The following is a 26,334-nucleotide window of genomic DNA, read 5'->3' on the forward strand; positions in this document are numbered from 1 at the left end:
ACTTTTGGTACTAAAGTTATTTAAAACAGGTATGGAACTTCAAAAGGAAAGTCATGCAAGAGTAAGAGTTTTGGCACCATCTGTTAAGTAGTTATTAGTTTAATAGTTTTATTATTTTTGCTTTTCCAAAGTGTAACTTCACATGAAGTTGATTATTATTATCAATATTATTTTAAACGGCAATGATTATTATTATTATATATATAAATTATTTACGCCATCATCCGGGTCAAACACCGGTTTGCCCTCCCGGGTCGGTCCGACCTTTGACCCGGTAATGCGTCCGGGTCGACGTCCGGGCCGGGTCTGAAAACATTGTTAAAAATCTAAACAGGTTGCGAACATGTTAACAAGCTCGATTCGCTAATGAACAAAAATGGACACGAATTTTTGTTCGATATAGTTTTCATGAACCGTTCGTTTGTCTAATAAAAACTTAGCTGACAAACACGAACAAAGTCTTGATTGTTTGTTTGATTTAGAAAATGTAAAACCAGAGGTTAGTTGTGGTTTTCAACTTGTTTTATTTGAACAGATAGAATATTTATTTTGTATTCACTTAACCAACTAATATTGTTATGTTAGTTTTCGAATGGAAAAGTCTTACATGTTTCTAGCTAACATATAGTTTCATGCTTATGTATTATAGTTTTCATGTGGGGTATTTTTTATCATGTCCGAATATCAAATGAATAATCATCATCATCATCATCATCATCATCATCTATGATTCTAAACCACTAACCTTCGTTTAGTTACCTTTTTCCAAAAACATTTTAAAATATTTTCAAATTAAAACATCATATATACTACATTTTTAACACATAAAAAATAGACATAAATTTGAGATGTAAGTATGTAACTAACTAACCAACCAATCTCCAAAAGTAACTAGAAACCAGATCCACATGCATCGAGCATCGGAAAGCAAAGCCTCATCATTATACTTTCCAACCGCACATTATTTTTATTATTTTATTATTTTTGACAAATTCAATTCAATCACCACCTAAAAGTAAGTAAAGTAAACTCCTCCGGTCATGGCGGGCGTTATTGGCGGCAGACTTGCTGCAATCATCAACCACAACCACAACCATCGCCTAACTCATACACCCTGTTCCCAATATTCCAACAACATTAAGCTTCCCGCCATCCATTCACGCCGTGCCTCCACCATGTCTGCATCCGCCGCCACTCCCACCACCGCCCTCAACAACCCTACCCTTCAACCCACCACCACCACCGGCACTTCTTCCGGTAACTCACTTTTATTATTATTGTTAATAAATTCAAATCGTTCATGCTAATTGCGTCAGCAGTGTTGTGGTCTCGACCTATCCCCACCTGTGACACTTTAGATGAATATGGGCAATGAAGGATTTGAGTTAAGTGAGGTTGTCAGTTCGAATTCTGACCCCACCTGTGTATTAGTCCCACCGGATGTTAACGTCATAGAGTTTTGCTCTTGTGGCAGCACAATGACTGTCAAGTGGTAGACAGGCGGTATGGCTCTGAAGCCAGCGGTTTAGACAACGTAGTCTGGCTAGAGTGATCAAAGGGGCTCTCCATATTGGATAGTGCGGTGGCCTAACAAACAAGAAAATCGCCATTCCAAAAATTATAATAATAATTGCGTTAGCAGCATTTAGTATAATATTAACATGGTTATTAGTTATCTCTTGACAATTGAATGATTGTTAATTTGTTTTGGGGTTGAATTTAGTGTTCGCTGGCGTTGAAAGCCAACCATATTGATGTCAACTAAGCGCGCACTCTAAACAAACACCACTGACATACTATCTAGACATGTCATACATGACGAGAGAGAAAATGGCCGTTTTTTGACTGATTAAAAATTACTAATATGACCACCGACAAAGTCATATGCCAGTATGACAAATTTTGTCTCATCATACGACCTGAATGATGTGATTGGCTTTGCACTCCAGTGCTGATTTGGCATCATACAGCCTATATGATATCATACAACCCGTATGATGTGACAAACAAACTGGTGGATATTTTTTAGGGTGGTGTACCAATAGCATGACCCTAATGGAACAGTTTCTTGTTTATGAACAGGGTGCTGGTCAGAATTTGCTGGTAAAGTTTCTGGCGAGTGGGATGGTTTTGGAACTGATTTCACCATTGATGGAAAACCGACCGAGCTTCCAGAAAACGTTGTACCTGATGCATACCGAGATTGGGAGGTTCAAGTGTTTGATTGGCAGACTCAGTGCCCGACTCTAGCTCAACCTGACACCAATTCCGCCATGTACAAACTGATTAAATTGCTCCCTACTGTTGGTTGTGAAGCTGATGCAGCCACGCGACATAGTGTGGATGAGAGGATAATAGGAGGTCCAGATAACATGGTTTCCTCATTTGCATATCAATCTACTGGAAGCTACACTGCGGTTTGGTCAACACAGAAGTCAACATCCTCCAAAGTATTGGAATTGGAGCATTGTTTGATTGATCCTCGTGATAAAGAATCACGCGTAAGGATTATCCATATTGTGGGTGTTGAAGGAAACCAGAAGTTAGTGTTAAAGAGCATTAAAGTGTTTGTTGAGCAATGGTATGGCCCGTTTAGAAATGGGGACCAGCTAGGCGGATGTGCAATTCGTGACTCTGTGTTTGCTACAACGCAAGTTCTTAACAGATCAGACGTTTCAGGTGTGTGGCAACGGTCAAGTTCCATAGCCAGATTTCAAGATTCTCCTAATGTAAGTTTTGCGCAACAAAATCACATCTTTAATGATATTTATACAACAAAACACAACTTTAATGATATTAATAGTTAAAAGATATTTGTACAACAAAATGCATCTTTAATGATATTTCATGTTTAGTGATATTTATACAAACTCACATCAATAATGATATCTATACAGCTCACATCTTCAATGATATTTATGCAACAAAATTGCATCTTTAATGATTATATACAAGTATACAACCAAATCACATCTTTAGTGATTATATGCAACAAAATCACATATTTAATGATATTTATACAACAGAATAACATCTTTGATGATATTTATACAAAAAATTGTATCTTTAATGATATCATGAACTTGGTTTTCATAATCATGGCAGATTCTTCAAGAACTTGTGGCAATTGATAGTATAGAGAAGTCTGCAAGAGATGCAGAGAGTTTGGTATTGCTGCCAAAGAACTTGTGGAGTTCAACAGTACAGATAGATGGAGAAGAAACTACTTGTGAAGTTGGATGGCTTTTAGAACCTGGGCGCGCAATCACGTCAAAGTGTGTATTTTCAATAAACGCAGAGTTAAAAGTAAGTAACTCGCTGCAAATCAGTGCCTGGCTGCGTGTTTTCGAAACAATTATTTCAACTATAAGTCATAATAATCGGTTTTTGATTGTTTGGGGTTCTCTTGCAGGAGATCATAGCTTCTTCTGAAACTACAGCTTGAGGACAAGAACCGTGTTGGTTGTTTTCAAACAAAGTTGTTAGGTTTGATTATATACAAGAACTGAAACAAAGTTGTAATTTGATAATTTGTATAATTATCTCAGAGTAAGTGTATAAAATAAATAAAATGATACTGTTGGATATAAAAATTAGCACGCATAAAGTTTAACTGATTCAAGCTGCTATTTAAATTAAACAAGAAGAGTTGTCCCAAGGGTACAACTTACAAGAATTTAAACAACAATGACAACAAGAAACTGTGCACTCGTTAAGTTCTTACATCTTTCAAAGCAATACAACTTAAAACAAAAGCATACTCTCAAACGTTAAACACCCACGACCCATCCAATTAATTGCCACACCTCCTATTCTCATCCTGCTGTACAATCTGCAGTATGTGACGACTCACAATGTCAAAAGTTGTGCTCTTGAAGTACATTTCGGTTTCAAGAAGCAAGATAGAACTATTACAAAGCATGTCAGATGTACCTGTAGGCGGAATGCGGAAAGGAAATTACGAGTGTGCCCCTGGTGCATCTCTCATGCTTATATTCACACTGTTGCGCATTGTTCTTCTTCCAACACCAGCATTCCCTTTAGTCATCATGGCCACAAATTCTCCATAATCAATTCTTCCATCCTGAATCACAACATAACATAAACCCGTTAATATTTAGATATTAAAATCCAAATATAAAAAAAAAATATGGCGTTACATTATCTTGGTCAACTTCTTTGATGATATCCTCGACCAGAAAATCAGTCATATTATGATCCGCACAAGCTTGCTGGAGCTCATCAACAGTTATATAACCACTTCCATCCTTGTCAAAATACTGAAATGCAGCCACAAGGTGTTCTTCTCTTTCCAGTTTGTTCAGATGAATTGTAGCAGCTACAAATTCTCCATAATCAATTGTTCCGCTGTTGTCCACATCAGCCTGAATACCCATGAGACAATTGACACATCAGCACCTACTTAAGTCTAAAATCCAAACATAACGCATAGAATAAAAAAGAATCTTACTGCATCCATAAGGTCGCGTATCTCTGTATCTTTTAATGTGGAACCGAATTTTCTTAAACCGGCTTTTAGCTCATCAAATGTTATTGCACCACTGTTATCAGTATCCATTGCTTTAAACATCTCTCTCAAACCAGCAATCTCCTCTTCAGACAGGCTTTCGGCTATAACCTGGACCCAAATAACAAGAAAAGATTCAAGCTTACTTTGCATAAATTAAATATAACGTTCAGTTTATGCTTATCAGTCGTGTAATTAACTGTTTGTCCTGTTTCTTATGTGAAAACCAAATCTTTTTGCAACAAGAATAAACTGTTTTGTGCTTTTCACACATGTAATAAACTTTTTGTCCCATTTCTTATGTAAGAATCAAATCTTTTTTCAACAAGAATATGAACATCATACCCGCAAAGCCATTTTCTTTAACTTATTCATCGCAGAGAACTGCTTCAAACGAGAAAGAACAGCTGGATCCAGTGCTCTATCAGGAGCAACACCATTTTCACAAATCCAAGGATGACCTGTACAGCCAAAATAACCCATAAATAATCTTCAACTAAATAACCATGAAGCTAACATATGCAACTCTAATAATATAAAACAGATGCACAACATACAGAGAACTTCATGAGCAGTGAGTCGGTCCGAAGGTCGAGAGCATAACATCTTTGTAATAAGATCCTTCGCACTGTCAGATATAAGAGGCCATGGGTCCGACTCAAAGTCAATGTATCCCTTCAAAACCGCATCAAATATCCCCTGCTGTGTTTCTACAATACAAAAAACAAACTTTAATACAATCATGCATTCTCGATAACATAAAGAATAAGTTGAGCACATACCAGCCCAAAACGGGGGCACACCACTGAGTAATATGTAAAGGATCACCCCTGCGGTCCACACATCAGCTTCTGGACCATAATGCTTCAAAAGCACCTCTGGTGCAACATAATACGGGCTTCCCACCACATCTGTAAAAGTTTGACCTGAAACAACATTCAATTCGGTAATCAGTACCGCATTAACTAAAAACAAGATCACAATTATTATAAACTAATCGCCTTGAAGAAATACGGGCTTCCCACCACATCTGTAAAACTTACCAGGCTTGAAGAAAACCGAGAGTCCAAAATCAATCGCCTTGAGCGAAAAATCATCATCCCTATTAACCAACAAGAAATTCTCAGGCTTCAAGTCTCTATGCATGACCCCAAGCGAATGACACGCCTCCACAACACCAACAATAATCTTGGTCAGCTCAGCCGCCTTCCGTTCACTATAATGCCCCCTCTGGATAATCCGATCAAACAACTCGCCGCCATTGCAAAGCTCCATCACAATATGCACATACAACGGATCTTCATAAGCACCCTTAATCGTCACAATATTCTTATGCCCCGCCAAATGATGCATTATCTGAATCTCCCGTCTAACATCCTCCAAATCCTCCTTCGAGATCAGCTTCCGCTTGGAGATCGACTTGCAGGCGTAATCAACCCCGGTCGCAATCTCGGTACACAAATAAGTAGTCCCAAACTGACCCTGACCCAGCTTTTGTCCTAACGTGTACACATCGCGAATGTTCTCGGTCCTGTGACCGAGAACATAGTAAGACTGGTTCGAGGACCCGCGACTGCTCATGCTGTTTTCCTTTTTGGGAACGGGTGGTGGTTTGGGGTTGGGGTTGTGGGTATCTTTGGAAAACTCTTGGGCTATGAGCTGCTGAGAGATGAGGGTGGTTGGTGAGTAGTCTAGAGAGTTGTTGGAGAGTGCAGAGTTAGGGTTTTGAGTGGAGAGTGATGGGTCTTGAGGCTTGTTTAAGGTTAAGCCTTGTGCGTCTTTAATTCCAAAAGATCCACGGCATGTATTGCCCATAAAATCAATCAACTTATTCTCATCAAATTTGCTGCAAGAAAGATTAATAAAAATCAAAACTTTAATCAATTGGGTTAAAAGGGTATGTAAAGATCAGATCGGAAAGCCCGAAGTAAAGTGATTGAATTAGATCTAGTGAATGAATGATTATTACCTGAAGGAGGAATACAGGAGATGATGATTAGTATTAGTGGATGAGCACTGGCAGCAGTATGTATTTAAAATTTATTATAGACGAAGAGAAAGAGAAATAGGAACCAACGTGCGTTGGTGCCGAGAAGGAGTGAGGTGAGGTGGTGTGGTTGGTGACTTGGAGGCGGAGGTGCTGACCAGCTTGCTGTTTTTTTTTTTTTTTTATGAATAGCAACATGGATCTCTAGATATTGCACAAATTCTAAACAACATTAAAAACATACATCATATTCACATGTAAACAAACTATGTATAAAATCATTACAAATTATGGTATATTTTTCCACTCATGACTGTTGCTACTCATCTATGTCCAGCTGACTTGACTTTCTCTGTCTACAGTAACAATCTTGCATATTACTACCTTCATTATTACTCCTTTAATAAGTATTGCACAAATCATAATATTATGGATTTAGGCTATCTGTACTGAAGGACTATAGAATGAGGGTGATTTTCGATACGTGATGTCACGTCAGCAAACGAGTGATTTCATTTTTGAGAAGTAGTGGTGATGTAAGAATCCATAATATTAAACAAGGCTTTATAATTCTATATGAATATCTTCTTTGATTCACTTTTTTATATGACTGACATGTTAAACAAGGCTTTATAATTCTATATGCTATTGCAAAATATGATAGTGAAATATAATATATTCATGAGTGGAAAAATATACCATAATTTGTAATGATTTTATACATAGTTTGTTTACATGTGAATATGATGTATGTTTTTATTGTTGTTTAGAATTTGTGCAATATCTAGAGATCCATGTTAACCAAATTTGGATTGGTTGTAACTTGCTTATTGGTATCATAAACATGCACATGTTACATTTAAACTATAGAAACATAATCCCTTTAGGTACTTAAATAGTTTTGTAAAACTAACATGTCTACGTGTTAGACATATTTTGTTACATATATTTATATTTTAAAGTTTCTCTAAATCAACTAAACCCTAGATTTTTCTTTTTAGTAAGTCATATGTTTTCGGTATATAAGCATTCTGAAACTCTTTTTAAAGAAAAGGTTTGTGCTAGATTAAACTAATCAACTTTTTTCATTTATGGATAAGGTTTTATATAAATATATACACCATTTTGAGTTAATTAATAGCTAAAATTGTATTTAACACCTAAAATATGTGTCATTTACTAAGTTTGATTTACTAACTAAGTTTAACTTATTTATTTTATCATAGAATATTAGAATCCAACAGATTTGTATTGGTTTGAATAAAACTAAAAAAAATAGGTACTATGACTTAACCGATAAGAAGTTGATTGGTTGAAACTTAACGTACGTTGTTTGAAGAAAATTAATTTAAATCATATGAAAATAAATATTGATGGGTCTACTTGTTTTGTTGCTACTTGCTTTAGTCATCGTTTGATATGTACTTGTTATTTAATATCCCCATATAAATCACTTTCATTCACCATGATATCGTTTGATATGTACTTGTTATTTAATATCCCCATATAAATCACTTTCATTCACCATGATGTTTTTGTATGTACTCATCTTTGGGTTAACAGATTTCTTTTGAAGGGGGTGTTTTAAAATAAAATGATTTTTAAGGGGTCAATGTACAACTTTTAAGGTTTACATGGATTGGAAAAGGTCAACATACTATAAACTTAAGGGTATTGCCAGTCAAAGGAAGCACTTGCATAAGAATGATCTATGAGGGGTATAAAGAGCAAACAATAATGTTATAGCCAACATTATTATATATATTTTTTCTTTTTTTCTCCCTCATAATATAGATTCATTGAACAAAGTCAGTGGAGGGACTGACATTGAGAAATTTGAACTTCCTTTCTCTTTTTATAGCAAACCGAACGAATATCTATATGTTATATTGTTTGTACTTCACTGAAAACCTTATTTTTCAATTGAATAAAGTTTTTTAAGTTATAATGTGTATTATCTTCATTATTTAAGTAACCTACATCATTTATCTATGGTTTGATGTAGTCAAATACATGGATATACATAAGAATACACCAAAAGATACTTTTTTTAATAGTTTATGCATCAAAAGATAAATTTTTTTACAAGAAAATAAGTTTAAAAGCACAATAGTATTTACCATAAAACGCTGATAATTCAAAATGACATTATGCAAGTTATAGTCACTAACATATTTATAAAAATCCACGGATACATGTTTAAATTATTTGAATTTATAGGTGTTTGTGGACGGTTACTCATCGAATACGTGCAATAACAATGAAGCACCAAGTATTTTATGACACGAACCACCGTAACAAATATTATGAACATCATGTGGTGTTCTTGTTTCAAGGATGCGATGTCAAGGCTATAAACAACCAGCCAGAATATATGATGTCTTAATTCTTGACCCCATTGCCAACTACCTACCTCTGGGCCTATGTAGGTGATTTCACTTTATACAAAAGAAACCACCTCGGAAACGACTTGTAAGGTGTTAGCGAGCAATGCATATCATTTTTGTTTCTTATAATCTTATTTTTCTCTTTAGTCACTTGAATGAGATATTACAATAAAACTGATTTAATCCATATTTATATCACAAAGTAAATGTATATAAATAAGTCCCGCGGTTAGCTATATAAATGAGGTTAGTCCATAAACTTTGCTTACTGAGTACTAGACTTGTATCTATTTAGTTTAGTTGCTTCCCTAAAATTTTATTCGTTTTTCCGAAGCATAACCCGAAAAAGTATTTCAAGTTTTATTAGCTGGTTTGAGGGATAATGTGTTTGTAGCTGGGCAAGCAATGAAAAGGGCTGAAACGAAGAAGGTGGAGAAACATGCTAAAGCCTGCGAAGAGAACCAACATGTTTTTGTCCCTCTAGCGTTTGATACTTTTGGCTCCTTGGCACCGGAAGTTATCCGTTTCCTAACCAGGGTCCAACGGGTTGTGCATAACAATGTGTCGACTCCAAAGGGGCAGAGGTATGTCTTTAGCAGGTTATGGTTTGCAATTCAGAAAGGGGTGGCGACGCAGCTTGTTGCCCGCCTACCTACTATGTTGATGTAATATCTATGTTTCTATATAATGAAAGAATTTATATTATTATTAAAAAATGCTATTACTTGTGTCATAAATGGATACATATGTTGTCTTGGTATATTTTGTTTTAATCAACATCATCCGATTTTTTCATTTTGTTATACTAAAAAAACCATAATATTTTCTTATTAAATTATTTGTTTTTTTTTTGAAAATGTCAATTTTGATCACTGATAGATCACTAACTCACCCGATTATCTTCATTTCACATTTAAGATTCCACATTTAAGAGAATATTCATCATAGATAAATCCTCTGATCCAACCTAAACCTCCTATTTTTTTATCTCAGTTAGTTGAGATCATGATAATTGGCATGTCTCTTTTCTAAATGAAAAGTGAAAACAATAAGGCTGAGGGGTGTGGGGGCTCTAACGGGGGGCGCGAGTGGGGGCTCCAGCCAATAATATTGTAACGTGTGGCAGAGAGAGAAACTGGATAAGATGGGTGTTGGAGCCCCCGCTGGAGCCCCTGGCCCTGGTGTGGAGGGGCGCGAGCAGGGGCTCCAGCGGATTTTTTTTTTATTTTTTTATAAATATATTCAAAAAACGTATTATTAAAAAAACTCATAAATTATTAAAAAAAACACACATTAAAAAAAAACATTAATATCTAAAAATAAAATAAAAATTAAAGTACTAAAAAAACATTATTCTTATTCTTCGGCTTGGTCTTCTTCGATCAACCTCTTTCGGATACGTTCCTTTTGCTTTTCCATCAGCATTTGATCGACCGGATTTAGGTTACTGAAGTCTCTTGTAAGGAAGTCCAAATCTCTCATTCGACTTTTTTCCTTTTTGTCATTAGAGACCACCTCCATGGTTTTGTTGAATTTATTGAGGGATTCAACAAGATCGACGATGTTTACGGCTCCCCCCTCAGCCGGTTTTTTCCCCTTGGCGTCCCGTCCCAATGGCCGCCTCCTCGGCGGTGAAGACGTTTCCTCCCCCGCAATGTTTAGGTCGAATCCAACGCGGCAATCCGACGCGGCAGAAGTGCTGTACGCTCCAGACGAACTAGTTTTAGTCCGTTTCGGCCCTACTTCCGCATCATGGTCCGGCGCCACCAGCTCAACCCACTTGGAACACCTTTTCAACCTCTCCCACAACTTTACATCGTCCCACGTCTTCACCGTCCCATACCTCCGCAGACACTCCTGCTTCCACTCTTCGACAGTGAAATTGTAAACCGCCAAATCATCACTGCCACTTGGTCTCATACGACCGGCGTTCCTGTTGAAAAGATTAGTAAACAAGCCGACAAATTTTCTGATTTCGGACCACCGACCCGAAATCATATCGGCGTTCCGCTCTGTACTCCCAACGAGCGAATAGAACGTCTCCCTAACCTTTGTCCAAAAGACCTTGCTCTTTTGGTAGTCGGCTGCAAAATGAATAATTAAATTAGATTTCCAGTTAACTTTTTTATTAAAAATCATTTTTAAAAACGTTAAAACAATTACCGCAACGCCGATCCTCAGAAATGACTATCCAAGCCCGACACAAGGCTTCCTTCTCATCCGATGACCACGGAGTGGTTTTCCGTTTCATTTTTTTTATTAGGAAGAATAATTTTTTTTTTATTAAATTAAAGAGCAAACGGCTCATTTGTGTACACTCCAACGGCTATGTCACGCACCCCAAGCCACCTTTCTCCCGCGACACACCTTGCGCCCGCCTTGTTTTTTGCGCTCACGCCCCTCTCGCGCTTCGGTGGTGTGGTGCTCGCGCCTGGGGGCGCGAGCGAAGGGGCTCTCACGCCCCCACTGAAGCCCCACACCCCTCAGCCTAATAAACATTGTTACAAAAATTGGGTGAAAGAATAGAAGGTTGGAATATAAATGATGATTGGTGCAAGTTGACCAATGGGGCCGCGGTAAACTAAAATATAGCTGGAATTGACTGTGTTCGGTTTCACACATGGGAGGCCCCACATAACACAACTCACCTAATCAGTAATCATGTCTCGTTTTAATTCTATTATTAAACTGTGTATTTATGAAGTTGTAATTGACACAAACCTAAGCTATATAATATAAATACAAGTTTTGAACTTTCATTTATAATTTTTTTTGAAGTAACGGTCAAAATATTAACTGGTTTTAAATTAGTTGCTTGATAAATCTGACGTTATTAACGTATCTAACTTTTATCTAAATGTTTTATAGAACAGGTTAGTTTGTAGAATAGTTATACTAGAAGATCGAAGATAGTTTAATATATTGAGCCATAGTGACGTTTTGAAAAGTATCAGCAAAACCATCTTGTGTATTGTATTGGTCAAAGGAAACCTTCGCAAAATGGAGAAAACTAAAAGTACATGAAAGGAAAGTGTTTCACACGTGACGTGATCAACCGTAAAACGTCTATTAATTTTCAAAAGTTATCCCTTACTTCAATTAATTAAGCAAACCCATTTCGGCTTCTACTTGGTCTTTTAGGTTACGTGCCTATGTGTAGTGGAGGGGTTATAAATTGGATGAATTGTGACATGTGACGTCCAGTCAGTAAATGATAAGAATTTGTTTTTGAGGTGTAGTGGTGTTGTAGGCTAATACATACACACACACACACACACACTACACACAAATATATATATATATATATATATATATATATATAATATTTAATATATATATATATATAGGGAATGGATAATTTGAGAACCTCTTGAGTTGTTAGAACTTTGAGAACTCAATATGAATCACACATTTAATTAAATGAAATGAAATATGTGGCTGTGATTAAATGTAATTAAAAAATAAATCAGGAGAGAGAATAAGTATTTTCTATGATTACATAAGTTTAAATGTTGGTTACACATGTGTAATAAGTCGATTATGTGTGTAAAAAAATACTGTAATTTTTATACATTACTTACACTTACGTATTACACATTTGTAAAAAAAAATTCAAAATTTTTTTTGTTACGTTGAGTTTTTTCGAGTTCTTAAAACTCAAAGCGGTTCTCAAAAGAAATCAATCATATATATATATATGAGAGGGTTATTTTGAGAACCATGATGAGTTTTAAGAACTTTAAGAACTCAATTTTGGACCACATCTTTAATTAAATGATATGAAACATGTGGCTGAGATTAAATGTAATTAAAAAATGAAGCAGAAGAGAGAATAAGTATTTTTGATAATTACATAAGTTTAAACGTTAGTTACACATGTGTAAAAAGTCGATTCGGTGTGTAAAAAATGCCGTAATTTTTTGTACATCACTTACACTTACGTATTACACATGTGTAAAAAAAATTCGGAAAAAAAATTGTTACGTTGAGTTATTTCGAGTTCTTAAAACTCAAAGTGGTTCTCAAAAGAACTCAATCCTATATATATATACACACACTAAACACAAACACATTTCGCCCGACAAATAATTGACGCCCGCCACCCCTTATCGCCCCACATTTCGCCCGGGGGCGGTGTTGTAGCCCCTATCGCCCAAAAATCGTCCCAATCCATCGCCCACTACGGGTAGCCTTACATTCGGATAATATAGAACTTTCATCATTCTAATAGTTTATTTCGAACACCTCAAAATTAAAGATACCGATATATTAGTTTTTACATGCATGCATGTGAGATATATTAACAGATTCCTATTTACATTTTTTGTAGTTTTGTTCAAGAAGGATACTTTATATATTAAGAACACCATAAGGATTGGTGGCGACTCTCTTTAGGTTTTTGGTTGACGTCGAAAGGTCAATCAATAATATTTATAAAATTAGGTTTTTAAAAACCCTTACTTGCAAGGACAAGTAAGGTGTCGATTCCGTAGGGAATCGATATAAATGTTATTTTATGACTAATGTTTAATTAAACTATGGCGGACAATGATGCCAAACAGTTTTTTTAAAAGAGTCAATTATAAAAACAATTAAGAAAGCAAATAACTTTAATTTTAAACAATATTAAGAATAAGGTAACAACCCTGGGCTGCAAGTTCTTTAACTAACTAATAACCTAGTTTTATTCGTTGGAACATCCTTAACGGGACTTCTATCCCTGATTCAATTTTAAGTGATAATTAATAAAGTGGACTTAAAAGATTCTATCACAAAATCACCAATCCAATTAAAATATGCAAAGTCAATATATGGTCATGAAAGACGAATCAAACTGTTTATTGAAATCACAAGTTTAAAGTGCTCAAAAGATCACATAAAAAACTTAATCCCATGTAATGAACAAAACCAGATCAAATAATAGGCTCGTACATAAATCTTACACCCGGAGGTGATTCCAAAGGGTTTTCCACTTTCGATCCGTATCCAATTAATTGTCTTCCAAGCTTTTTCACCAATTGCCTTTTCTTTTGTATATAACTTAGCCCACATAGGCCATAGCCCACTTATTATTTTAGCTCCAAGATTTTTCACCAATTGCCTTTTCTTTTGCTATTATTTTATTCTTTTTAGTTTTAAACTAAAACAAACAATAAAAAAAACTAATATGTATAAAGACTAAAATACCACTGAGTTAACGTTACAATTAAATGGAGTTAAATATTTGAACGCAATAGGCAAGAAGTATGAAACCTCGATGGTTCAGTTGCACAAGAACTTTTGAACAAAAGCCACATAATTAATCAAACCACAAAGACGATTTTGACACTTTACTCTAATTTCAGTGATAGAACCTCCTTTTAAGAATTAATTTTTTATTTTCCAATTATACTTATTCTACAAAATATTTAAGTTGCATTTGAATGTTCGTTCATAGTTTTATATATATTTTTTCAAACAAGTTGACTACTTGATTATAAAATCTTAGAATTAACTTTTATGCATCAATTTGGCTCGACTACTCTATAACCTACCCAATATAAAAATTAACTTAGAATTATATATCTAACAACGATATCGATAAACGTAATAAATTATTTATATGTAAAGACAAGTACCTAAAATGCACCTGCTAGTTTTTTCGCTACAAATAGTGTTATATTAGAACACAATTCTATTGGCTGAATTACAAGACAACCTTTGTAGTCATATCACACATAGTTGGTTAACATGTCACACACACTCTACATACTAGCTAATACTTCAAGAATGAAGGCAAATACAGTTCATGTGATCGTTCTCACAACCTTTTCGTGTTTGTGGAGAGCAAGGAATGAGTTCGTGTTTGACTAGAAGCCGACTACTACTATGAGTATCGTGGAAGATATCACGTTCCTTTGGGTCACGAGTCAATCGAGTAGGGTCAAAGTAAGGAACACGAGTCAATCGAGTAGGGTCAAAGTCACTGGGATGTCGAAGGAAATGTAAAGTTGGTTGATTAGGCAGTGTGTCCATGTATACTTGGTGGTGTATGTGTATTCTGTTGTTCGAGGCTGACTTTTGGTTAGTCCCTTTGTTTATATATATAAATTTTTGTTGGTCTTAAAAAAAAAAAGCTTTCCACTCAACTCAAATGACACGATTTGGCTATAAGACACACAATGTGCTAGGATATATATTATTCGGCTAACATACACAATATGCAAGGATATTATTGGCCCCAAGTCACTATCCTGAGTCTAGTCTTAAAAACAATCATCCTAAATATTTGAATCATCAATTAGGTGATGTGGAATTGACGTGATATTATTGCCCCAAGTCACTATCCTTGAGTTAGTCTTAAAAAGAATCATACTAAGTTTCCGAATCATCAATGAAGCTTTTTGTAATGTGCTCACGACTATTTCACATCATCACCATTAACACCCACCCTACACACCGTCGCCATTCCTCGTTTTGTGGGCACTGCCCCTTATCTGTGGAACCCTCCGCTCGTTAAGAGACGCTTTCTTAACAAACTCCGGTTGATTTATTTGTTTGGACCATATATTCACAACCACACACATCACATCCTTTTTACATGTTACACTACATCTATCTATTCTAATAAATAACTATCTATTTTTTGTCACTTATCACTTTCATAACTCTCTTCATTTTTTTTTTTCAACTTTTCAATATTGATCCTTATATTTTAAATCATTTCAATATATGAATTGAAGTTTATTTTTCTTGAATGTAAATCATATTCGATTCATTCATTAACATTAATGGTGAAAGATAATAAAATAAAGAAATATCAAAATTGAAGTTGTAGACCTATTAGAATAAAATTTTAAAATCACAGATAATTAAAATCAAGGTAAACTGTAACTTGTTTTTAAACTAGGATTTGAGCAGCAATGCATAAATTTTTATGTAAGATTGGTTTCAAATTTGGATTTAAAATTTTCTCTTATGTATTTGAACTTAGAAAAATGTGTATTTTTTTAATTTTCTCCAACCATTTTATATAAATATTGCAAACATGAAGAATACATTTTATATATATCTCGGTGTTTAGCATTAAATCATTGAAGTTGAATATTATAATTATAATTCATATGAATAACGATTTAATATATGAACTATCTATCATTTATTTATATGAATTTTTGTGTAGTATAAAAGGTTAGAAACAAAAAGGTCAATATTTAGTTTTCAACATTTTCTTTCACAACTCAAGATAAAGTTGCTTCAGAAACATATATTTTATGACTTGATTTATACTTTTTTATACATTAAAAAATATTTAATTTAATATTAGACAAATTACTTAATTAAAAGCATTCAAATTTTTAAACAAAAAAATCTGTTTCAATCCATTTCCATAATTTTCGCTTTTCAAAAATCATTTAGGATATGAAAACCTAAAATATCGTTTTCATCAGTTATTTAAATCATTTCAATATAATATTAACTTAGTAATTTTATATTTAGACAAATACAATGATTTGATGTTATGTTAGTGTTGCCTATTGGGTAGTACATAATTTTAGTGTCTATTATAGTTTATATTCAAAATAATAAAACTATACACAATTTTTTTTTAAATTTACTGTTATTTGAACGTGCCTATAAGGTTAGTATGTCTTTGTCATTTTCCATTCATATGAAATGAAACAAATCATTTTGTTTTATCTAAATTTTGGGTTTTATATGTTTCTTGATTATACAATTGTTAATTTTAATATATAAAATTAATTAAAATTTATCATATGCTGAATATTAATAACAATAAATAATTTATCATGATCAATCAATTTCAGATTCTAAATATTCTAAGAATGATTATATCATTAAAGTTCAGGTAATCTGTTTTTTGGGATAATCATGTTTTTGTTTTGGATAAACATTAGCAAATGATCTCAAATGACATCATATTTATTAATTGATCAAAAGATATGCCATTTTATGTGTATGAATATTTTTTTGTTAGTTTCAACGATATAAATTATAATCTAATTAGAGTCACGGTATGTACTTGAATAACCTTATTTGTCACACATACAAATACATGGCTATAACAAGAGTTATAAGCAGACATATATGTTACCTTATAAAGAGTTATAAGCAGATATGGACTAAATATTTTGATTTTTGATAAACGATGTATACCAACCAATATAATCACAAATGTAGTGTACAAGGATGGTTTTACTCCCTCCGTCTCATTAAAAGTGTCAATGTTTTTTTTGTCCCATTACAAATGTCTAATTTAAAAATTTATTAGACAACTTCCAAAGTTACCCTTAAACACACACAAGTAACATTAATAACTAATATTGATGAACCCAATTTCTATGGGCATTATTGTCATTTGGTAAGCAAAAAAAGTAATCATTCAATCTACCTTACACTTTGTGTTTTTCAAACCATGACACTTCTATTGAGACGGAGGGAATACTTATTTGTAATATATTTGTGTAATTTTAGTTGTGTAAATTCTGTAATTTTCATATAAATTGTAATTGTATTAACAATATATGATCATTTTGTTGACTGTAATTCACTTAATGGTTAAAGTTTAAAATTTTCATCAATTACCCGTGTAATACACGGGCCTCAATCTAGTTATTTTATATAATACACAATATCCTTCACCAGGAAGAGGGTTTTCCTTTAGGGATTTCCTCATGGGTACGTGGTCATAGGTTTAAAAATCGATCTGGAGCGTTAAACTGATAATGAATTGTTGAAATTTCGTCTTATGACTCGAACTCAGATATTGGAAGAATGGTTTAACACGATATCAAAACACGCCGTTAAAAAGAATATAATACACAATATTGTTATTTATATTTTGTAACCCTACTCGAGAATTGCCACTAGTTTGTAGAATTCTTTTCAACATAACAAATTAACAACTGTAAACGATTAAAGCAGATCACATATAAGTGTTAAAAGAAATTAAAAAACCAATCACATGTGCACGTGGTATGTGGTACAAGTATAGAAGCATGTCTGGAAACAAAAATTGCATTAAACATGTGATCACGCCACCTTGTAAATACTTCCAAGGTCGTTAAAACTAGTTTATTAAACTTATAGTTTTATTTAAATATATAATTATTAATTAAATGTTTAGACAAACTTATGTTTTTCATCTAAAGGTATTGTGTTATGTTTGGTCTTAAAAATGACAAGTTTTGGGCATATTGAATAATATTGAATGTGTATAAGAAACACTTTATAGTTAAGCGTTTTTCGGTATAAAAGTCTTCATTAAAACCCGTATCTAGTTACCTGGTTGGCTCAAAATGGTTTCCCGATTTGGAATTTTTGTAATAGGGAATTCGAATAAGGAACAGGAAAATGAATTTTAATTTGGTTAAGATGCGACTAAACTATTTTTGGAGAAAAAAGATGTTAGGCCGTAACTAGACTCGCGCTTATTCAAACAAAACACTATATGTATATGTGTAAAACATATATATATATATATATATATATATATATATATATATATATTTATATTTCAAATTTCGGCTTGGTTCGAAACTCACAAATATGTAAATCAGTTTGAAAAACAAAATCAAAATCAAAATTTAAATTTGAATTGGTCTCAAATCCAACATTGAAAATCTGAGTGCCGAAATTGGATTAATTCGTAAATAGAATTTGGTTCGGTTTCTTGATGTCAAGAGTTCGATTCGAATATTGAACGCCACTAATTGGGTGGAAGAAATTCACAGTTTCACACAGATAACAATAGAGGAAAGTTGTTATTCTGTTGTGTTTTGGGAATCTTTTTTGTATTATATATCATCACATGCTATTTTTATAAAAGATCATATGACATGACAGCAATAATATCGCCAGATGAACGTAACATGGCGTTTCAACAGCTTTAAAATGGTCTGTAATGTCGCAAGTAAAAGTTGGCAATTAAACAAAATCATGTTTCATGTTTGGGTGGTGAGAAAATTAGCACAGCTTTGCATGGAAATATTCAAATAGAATTAAAAAGCAGCATACAAAAATACAAATATCATCACATTAGTGTGTACCATCTTATCAAAATTAATTTTTTAAAGTACCTATAATGGGCGTTATGTTTGCTACTTACCAAGTCCATATAAGCTCGTCATTCTTTTACCATTAAAATCTACTGTGATGACAGGTGAGTTCCAAAATGTTGCTAATGCTCAAGGCTATTCGGTGTGAAGGGTGGGGTTGGGAAGGCACCATTTGCCGCCTCAACCCCGCCAAACCAAAAAACAACCTCCGGCACAATCTTCTCCCTCTCCCATCCGGCGCTGTCACATTAATGTCCATGAAGGCTCAAAAGTTGGGGTCTACCCTCACTAACAACCAATGTAAAAAAAAAGTGTAATTAGACTTAGTTAACCACAACACATCCTAATAGACTATTATAGGTATACCATTGGCTTACCCATAGCAGCAACAACATCAACAAATTTTGTTTATTATGATTTTCGATATAAGTTGATTTTATACTTAGAAAAATGTAAATAAGTGAAGTTTGAAAAACTAATATTCACCTTATTTGATAGGTCAACCGGTCTAACCACTTCCTGAGTCTTATTTAACGAGGGGAGGGGAAGGAAGGCGAATTATGACAGAAAAGAAAGCTAGGGGAAGAAAAATATGTGATTTTATATCGTGTTCCTGAGTTTAATGAAAAAGAAAAGAAATTAAACATTTTAGATGTTCCCGAGTTAAGAGGAAAAGAAAGAAATATACATTTTCCTATTATTCCCTTTAAGTAAACTATTACATGTAGTTATATATAAGAGTAATTTAGGAATTGATAGAAGTTATAATTAGACACAAATATCTTTCTCTCATAATCTCTCCAATCTTTTCCCTCCCTGCCCTTTCTTAAAAACTCTCTGAAACATGATTTTTTCATATTTTCCTCTCTTTTCCTTCTCCTCCCCTCGTTAAATGAGACTCAGGAACACTAGTATTCACAGTGTGTGACCTCTACAAACCGGTACATCAACGTCATATCAGATTTCAAACTTTTAAAAAAAAACCTTGTTTTCTTCCACAACATCAAACATTCACAAACCATAATTAGAAAAATTATAATTGTATTTATATATATATATATATACACTAGTTTTTATCCCCGTATTACGGGGGTTGTCTACATTATTCATTTCTAATTTATATATATATTTTTTGGATTTTAATTTTCTTTATTGTATGAAAGTTAATAATATACTTAGGGTTTAATGATAATACGTTTCGCAAATAAATGAGATTTATAATCCGGTTTAAAAGCTATCTGGGTTTGGTGAGACCCAATATCCGCTTAATTTTATTAACCATAAAGTTATTTCTTAATTATAAATAATATATATATTTTTTAAAAAAATTAGATATTAATTTTTAGTATATCCCTATTTTATAGGATTTTCACATCGAATATTTGATAAGATTAATTTTTAATCTTATGAGATGTTGTAACACGTTTAAGGGCTATCTAGGTTTTGTGAGACTCATACCCGTAAATTCGGGTAAATTGCATGAGAAACCTCCATTTACAAATAAAGCAATCTGATGGCTTGAGAAAATGTAAGGAGCAACTAGAGATCTTTTAAAGGTTTCGTTTATATATATATTTAAGAAAAGAAAAGATGGAGTAATGGTCTAAACTTATTTAGTTTGTTTTTATAATAGGAAGAAGGGTGAAGGGGTTCATATACTTATATTATTATTTTTTAATAATAATAGCATTTTGTTCGGTTTAAAACAAATGTAATAACATAATACAACTTGGTGGAACCACACGAGGATTGCAAAAGAGACTTTTGACTAAACAAATTAGGTAAAACCAAGATAAAACCCTTCTAAGATAAATTTCTCATTAAATCCGATTATTCTAATGGTTGGCCACTCTAATTATAATTCACAACTTCTTTTTATGTATTGTTTCACAATATAAATGTTGGTTCAAGAAATTATAATAAAGATATCACAATTTGAAGTTTGATTTAACAAAATATCACGTTGATATACTCATACAATTTCAACAATATATCACCTGCTTTTGTAAAAAGTATTACTCCATCCGTCTTATTAAAAGTGTCCATGTTTCTTTTTTTATTTGTTCAATTACAAATGTCCACTTTCAAAATTTATTAACTAATAATTTTCAAGTATACCCTTAAACACACACAACATTAATAAACAATATTTATGAACCCACTTTCCAAGGGCATTATTGTCATTTGGTAATCAAAGAAAACAAAAATTTAATCTACCTTACGATTTGTGTTTTTCAAAATAAGACACTTTAACCGGGACGATAGAGTATTATGAAACTACTCATCTAAGGATACATATTTTACAAGAAAAAAAAATTAGAATGGGATAAAGTGTTAGTGATTATTATTAATTTTTTTTGGGGGATTGTGAATTATATATATCTTTATTTTATATGATTTTCATATCAAATATTTGATGAGATTAATTTTCAATTTAATGAGATGTTATAACCGTTTAAGGACTGTCTGGGTTTGGTATGACCCATATCCGTGAATTCGAGTCAAATGCATGAGAAGCCTCAATTTAAAAATAAGCAATCTGGTGTCTTTCATAAAAGGGGGAACAACCACATCGTTACACATATGATTTTTGAGTTTTCGTTTATATTATATATATATAGGGTGCAGTTACTGTACGCTAATGCTTAACGTACGGTAGGTATGCGAGACGCTCAAAGGCAAAAAACAAAGGCAAAAACTTAAAACGCTCACAAAACCTTAAACGCTCATTAAACGTTCAAAAACCGTCTTTGTAAAAAAAAGTGAAAAATTGATCAATTAACCATTCAAAACTGTTTTTTTCGGTGAAGCAATGATTGATTGGATATGTAATGACGATTCCGAGATGTTTGGATGTGATTTCATAGATCGATTTGTGAAAAACGAAATTCGCGTACGTATTTGTACGATAAGCATTAGTGTATTGGATCTTTTCAATATATATATATATATATATATATATATATATATATATGCATGTGAGGGAGAGTGAGAGGGTTGCCCACCTTTCCGGTCCATCTTGAAGTTTGCAACCAAAGACTTGGGCTCCACAACCAAAGACCAGGTCGTATCTTACTTTCCTTAAACACCAACACGCGATCACCTAAATACCAATGATAATATTCTTTTGGGTTTAGGGTTTAGTACTTCGAAAAACACAAGTTAATAATTCTTTATTTTTTTCTACAAAATGTAAATGCAACAATATTGCACAAACTTAAGTAAAACAACATTTCAATGTTTCAGGTTTGCTACCAACAAAATAAAACCAATGATTGTCTTAAATCATACGAAAAACCTTCTATGATAATGTCATGACAATTATATGTAAAATTTAACTTTTAAAAATTATATATGGCATCGCTGTAATTTTGTATTAGGGCTGTTACTTTTACCCGAAACCCGGCCCAAAAAAACCTGACCCAAAAAAACCCGACCCAAACCCGAACTAACTCGAACCTGAACCGAAGTGATTCGCGTTGGTTTTCGGGTTTGATTTATAAGTTTCTGGTCAACCCGAATAACTCGAATAAACATTTAGTTTTAAAACTAAATATATTTTTAGGTATAATAGGCTTAATCTTAACAATAAAGGTATCAGAATTTGACCCTATTTGATTGTTGTTATTCCAACTATTATGGATAAATTACTTATTGTTAACTTATATTTTCCGTTTATTACTAATAGCTACCGTAATTGAACAATCAAATCATGTCCGATAAATAAAATTTTGATTCGAATTAATTACTTAGTTTTATTCTTCTTTTGAATTGTTTTATCAAGTTATATTGGTTTATTATTTGATTATTTGTGTTACGAGCAAAGAAGAATATGCTGTTTTAATTTTATCATTGAAGTTTTATAAATTTTTTTGTTTTTTGTTTTGTTTTCTAAGATACTTGATGTGATATTCGTCATTTTCGGTTTAACTTGTATTTGTTTTTGTATTGGAAACCCGACCCGTTTTGGTCTTTCGAATATTTCGTTGTTAATAAAATGTTGGGTTTTATGTTCGTTTATGTTACACAAAGGCCGGATAAAAAAACAACATTTTCGGTACGTTAAAACACCTCTTTATGGCTAAAAACGAATTAAATAAACTTAAAGGACTAATTGTGTCAAACACCCCTTGTTGTTTTGTGCATTGTTTGACCATTTTTAACCAATGAAATGAAAGTATACCCCTTATGAGTAAACTATACTTTTTCCACTATAAAAACAAGTCCCATGCACTCATTTTGGTTCGCTCTTTCTTCTCCAAACTCTCAATCTAAGATCCAAGTATTCCATTCTTCATGTTCTTGATAGTTTGACTCTTTAAGGTCAAACTAATACTAATATTTGTTTCTAACTAATTCTTGTTAATTAAATCTTGTTATTATAACTTGTCTAAAACATACTCCCATTGTTTCTTTGGCTTTCCCTTCTCCGGCCATGTCGGTTTAGGTATATTGCTTGGCAATGCTTCATGGAGGACTATTATAGTCCTTGTTAAACACTTTAATTTATGAAAACTTACTAATGTTGTTTAGTTTATAATTACTTTAGTTTCCAAATCATTTTAATGAGTTCTATGGTATTGGTATGTGGCCACCATTCTCGGTTTCATCCCGAGTCAAGAGCCGAACCAAAACCGAACTTTTGTTTAAATACTTTATTGTTAACATATAGTATGTAAGACTTGAGTATTATCATTTATAAGTTTGTTCTAATAAGCTCTATGGTATTGGGTTTGTGGTAACCATCCTCGGTCTTATTCCGGTCAAGGACCGAACCAAGACCGAACTCTTGTTTAGATGCTTTATATTTAAAATAATTTAATAATATGTCACATCCTTGGTCTTATTCCGAGTCAAGGACCGAACCAAGACCGAACTAAACCGATTTCGCTCGCTTAAGACACACTAGTTGTGTTTTGGGCCACCGAATCTCGTATTTTTCTCTAAAAATATATTATAAACTAATTTTAATTATTTTATCAAAATACTTGGCATGTCGGATCCAACTTGACCTCATAACATGTTTGGACCGACAAAACCAAACACTCGCTTAACGGACGTCGAGGTTCTCCTTAATAGAACTACACACTTGGTTAAGTTTCTTTTGATTTCATTGAGTTATCTCATAACATTTATTACTTTGGAATCTCGGCTTCGATCTTGACCAATTATCAATACTCGAACCAAAAAATCCGAACACTCGTAAAATCTCGTTTTGGTATCTATTTAACAAAGGATCTTGCAATATTGCAACCTTACTCAAATATTTACTTAACAAAGGTTAAGTAAAATAAATGAATAGAATACCGAGACGCGACTTCGAGTAAACTTACTTTTTAAAAACCATTACTTTAATTCTTATGTATTTACACTTTAACTCTCAAACTTTAATTATTTATTTTACTTGTCATGTTATTTTACTTTAAAGTTTTTAAAACCATCTACTAACTCAAGACCCTTTTTAATCTAGGTCTTGCCCGTTGAACTTACCCTTCCCCGTTTTATCGCAAACTATCCTTCAAGTTACTTAACAAAGGATCTTGTAATATTGCAACCTTACCCAAATATTTACTTAACGAAGGTTAAGTAAAACAAATGAATAGAATACCGAGACCCGACTTCGAGTAAACTTACTTTTCAATAATCATTACTTTAATTCTTATGTATTTACACTTTAACTCTCAAACTTTAATTATTTATTTTATTTGTCAAGTTATTTTACTTTAAAGCTTTTAAATCCATCTACTAACTCAAGACCCTTTTTAATCTAGGTCTTGCCCGTTGAACTTACCCTTCCCCGTTTTATCGCAAACTATCCTTCAAGTTACTTATTTCACGTGAGTATATTTCATCCCCCCTTTTCACTTTTATACTTTGGGGATAACCTACATACTTATTCAAAAGAATGATTTATAATACTCGATCCTCAAACCACAAACTTTAGGGTGTATGATACTAGAATACTTGCTCTATTGTGTGTTATATGTTTCATATGCTTTATGTGCACGAGTGTTTATTTTTGATATTGTTGTTGAGCCTAAATAAGTATGCTCATACGCACCCTTAACTACTTTAGCTTTGTGCTAGTAGAATAGGGCTTCATTATCCGAGTATGTCGGTTGTTACCGATTAGAAAGGATCCTTATTTACTTATGATTTATATACCTGATGTGCTAAAAGTAGTCAAATAAAAATATGCTAAAACTAGACACTAAGTAATACTCTAGACTCTTAAACTTAACTTAAGCTACTAATCGGCAAGTGTACCGATCGACTCTAGTACATCTAAGTAAGTCCGGATATCAAACCCACGAGACTCTTTAAATTACGCAACTAGCAAATTAGACTCGACTAAAAGACACGACTATTTTATAATATTGCTTTGGGGGGGGGGGGGGTTGATGTACATAGAAATATACATCTTTTCGGCATCAAATAATCTCTAAAAACTGCAATTTCTATCAAATAACATAGCATAAAAGACTACTTATCATAATAAAACATAATTTTAGGTGAAACCAAGCCCCAAACAAAGAAACAAGCAAAAAGACGAAGAAAAACAGAAGAAAATACAAGAAAACAAAGAAACATGCCCCTATGCCTTAAGAAACACGTCCCCATGCTTCTGAACACTAGAAAATACAAAATCTGGAAGCAAAAGCACGAGGCGTGCATACCAAACACGGGGCCGTGGACGTGAACACAGAAAAGACAAAGAAGAATTAGCACATGTCACTAAAAACCACGGGGCCATGCCTGTCAACCACGGGGCCGTGATCACCTTTTAGAAACGACAAAACAAATTTGGCACATGTCATAAAAATGCACGGGGGCGTGCCCACCAACCACGGGGCCGTGCCTCACACTCCAGATTGCCTATAAATAGTGGCTCATGTTGCACTCATTTGGTGTGCCTTGAAAATATATCTATCCGGTTTTCACTTATAAAAACACATACTAACACTCACTTTGAAGATCTAGTGAAGAGTTTGAAGGCTTGGAGGTCATCACCATCAACCATCATCATCAACCATCATTACCATCATTAAGAAGGAAGATTCATCTATAATTGGTTAGATTGTTCCAAGTTTAATCATGTATTTGTTATCATCATTCATCTTAATGTTAATCATCATGCTCATTATGAGCTAAACTCCTTTTACCATCTAAAATCTATGAAGAAGCTTTGTTTTACTTGATAATTAATCAAGACATGTGGTGTAGTCTAGTAAAGTACATGGTTATGTTACAATTATCTTTTGATGAGAAATGTTTCACCATCTTAAATCACTAATTCAAAGTTGGTGGTTGTCAATTCTATTGGCAATCGTTCATGATCGATTCATGTTCTTGAAAGATAGAAATACTTTGATA

The 26,334-nt window shown here is 33.3% G+C and overlaps 2 protein-coding genes across 2 annotated transcripts; one reads left to right on the forward strand and one right to left on the reverse strand.

Moving 5' to 3' along the window:
- Window positions 1–1,040: 1,040 nt before the first annotated feature.
- On the forward strand, window positions 1,041–3,598 carry LOC143617818 (uncharacterized). The gene is made up of 4 exons (XM_077090255.1): window positions 1,041–1,257; window positions 2,083–2,729; window positions 3,106–3,306; window positions 3,413–3,598. The coding sequence occupies exons 1-4, from the start codon at window positions 1,041–1,043 to the stop codon at window positions 3,443–3,445; spliced, it is 1,098 nt and encodes a 365-aa protein (XP_076946370.1). The 3' UTR covers window positions 3,446–3,598.
- Window positions 3,599–3,608: 10 nt separating this feature from the next.
- LOC143617819 (calcium-dependent protein kinase 26-like) lies at window positions 3,609–6,660 on the reverse strand. The gene is made up of 9 exons (XM_077090256.1): window positions 6,498–6,660; window positions 5,572–6,374; window positions 5,311–5,454; window positions 5,086–5,238; window positions 4,874–4,989; window positions 4,472–4,639; window positions 4,161–4,385; window positions 3,934–4,084; window positions 3,609–3,832 (listed from the first exon to the last, which is right to left on the reverse strand). The coding sequence occupies exons 2-8, from the start codon at window positions 6,341–6,343 to the stop codon at window positions 3,959–3,961; spliced, it is 1,704 nt and encodes a 567-aa protein (XP_076946371.1). The 5' UTR covers window positions 6,344–6,374; window positions 6,498–6,660; the 3' UTR covers window positions 3,609–3,832; window positions 3,934–3,958.
- Between the last annotated feature and the right edge of the window lie 19,674 nt (window positions 6,661–26,334).

This window comes from Bidens hawaiensis, unplaced genomic scaffold (assembly GCF_021521415.1).
Source record: "Bidens hawaiensis isolate Kalapana, Puna unplaced genomic scaffold, B.hawaiensis_p1.1 tig00059052_1, whole genome shotgun sequence".
NCBI lineage: Eukaryota > Viridiplantae > Streptophyta > Magnoliopsida > Asterales > Asteraceae > Bidens > Bidens hawaiensis.

Excerpts from the sequence above, each read along its gene's own strand:
- LOC143617818 (XM_077090255.1), top strand. The coding sequence starts at position 1,041 with ATGGCGGGCGTTATTGGCGGCAGACTTGCTGCAATCATCAACCACAAC. Across the intron at positions 1,258-2,082 it reads CACCACCGGCACTTCTTCCG|GGTGCTGGTCAGAATTTGCT; the intron begins GTAACTCACTTT and ends GTTTATGAACAG. Across the intron at positions 3,307-3,412 it reads CAATAAACGCAGAGTTAAAA|GAGATCATAGCTTCTTCTGA; the intron begins GTAAGTAACTCG and ends GTTCTCTTGCAG.
- LOC143617819 (XM_077090256.1), bottom strand. The coding sequence starts at position 6,343 with ATGGGCAATACATGCCGTGGATCTTTTGGAATTAAAGACGCACAAGGC. Across the intron at positions 4,990-5,085 it reads CACTGCTCATGAAGTTCTCT|GTCATCCTTGGATTTGTGAA; the intron begins GTATGTTGTGCA and ends TTGGCTGTACAG. Across the intron at positions 4,640-4,873 it reads TAAAGAAAATGGCTTTGCGG|GTTATAGCCGAAAGCCTGTC; the intron begins GTATGATGTTCA and ends ATTTGGGTCCAG.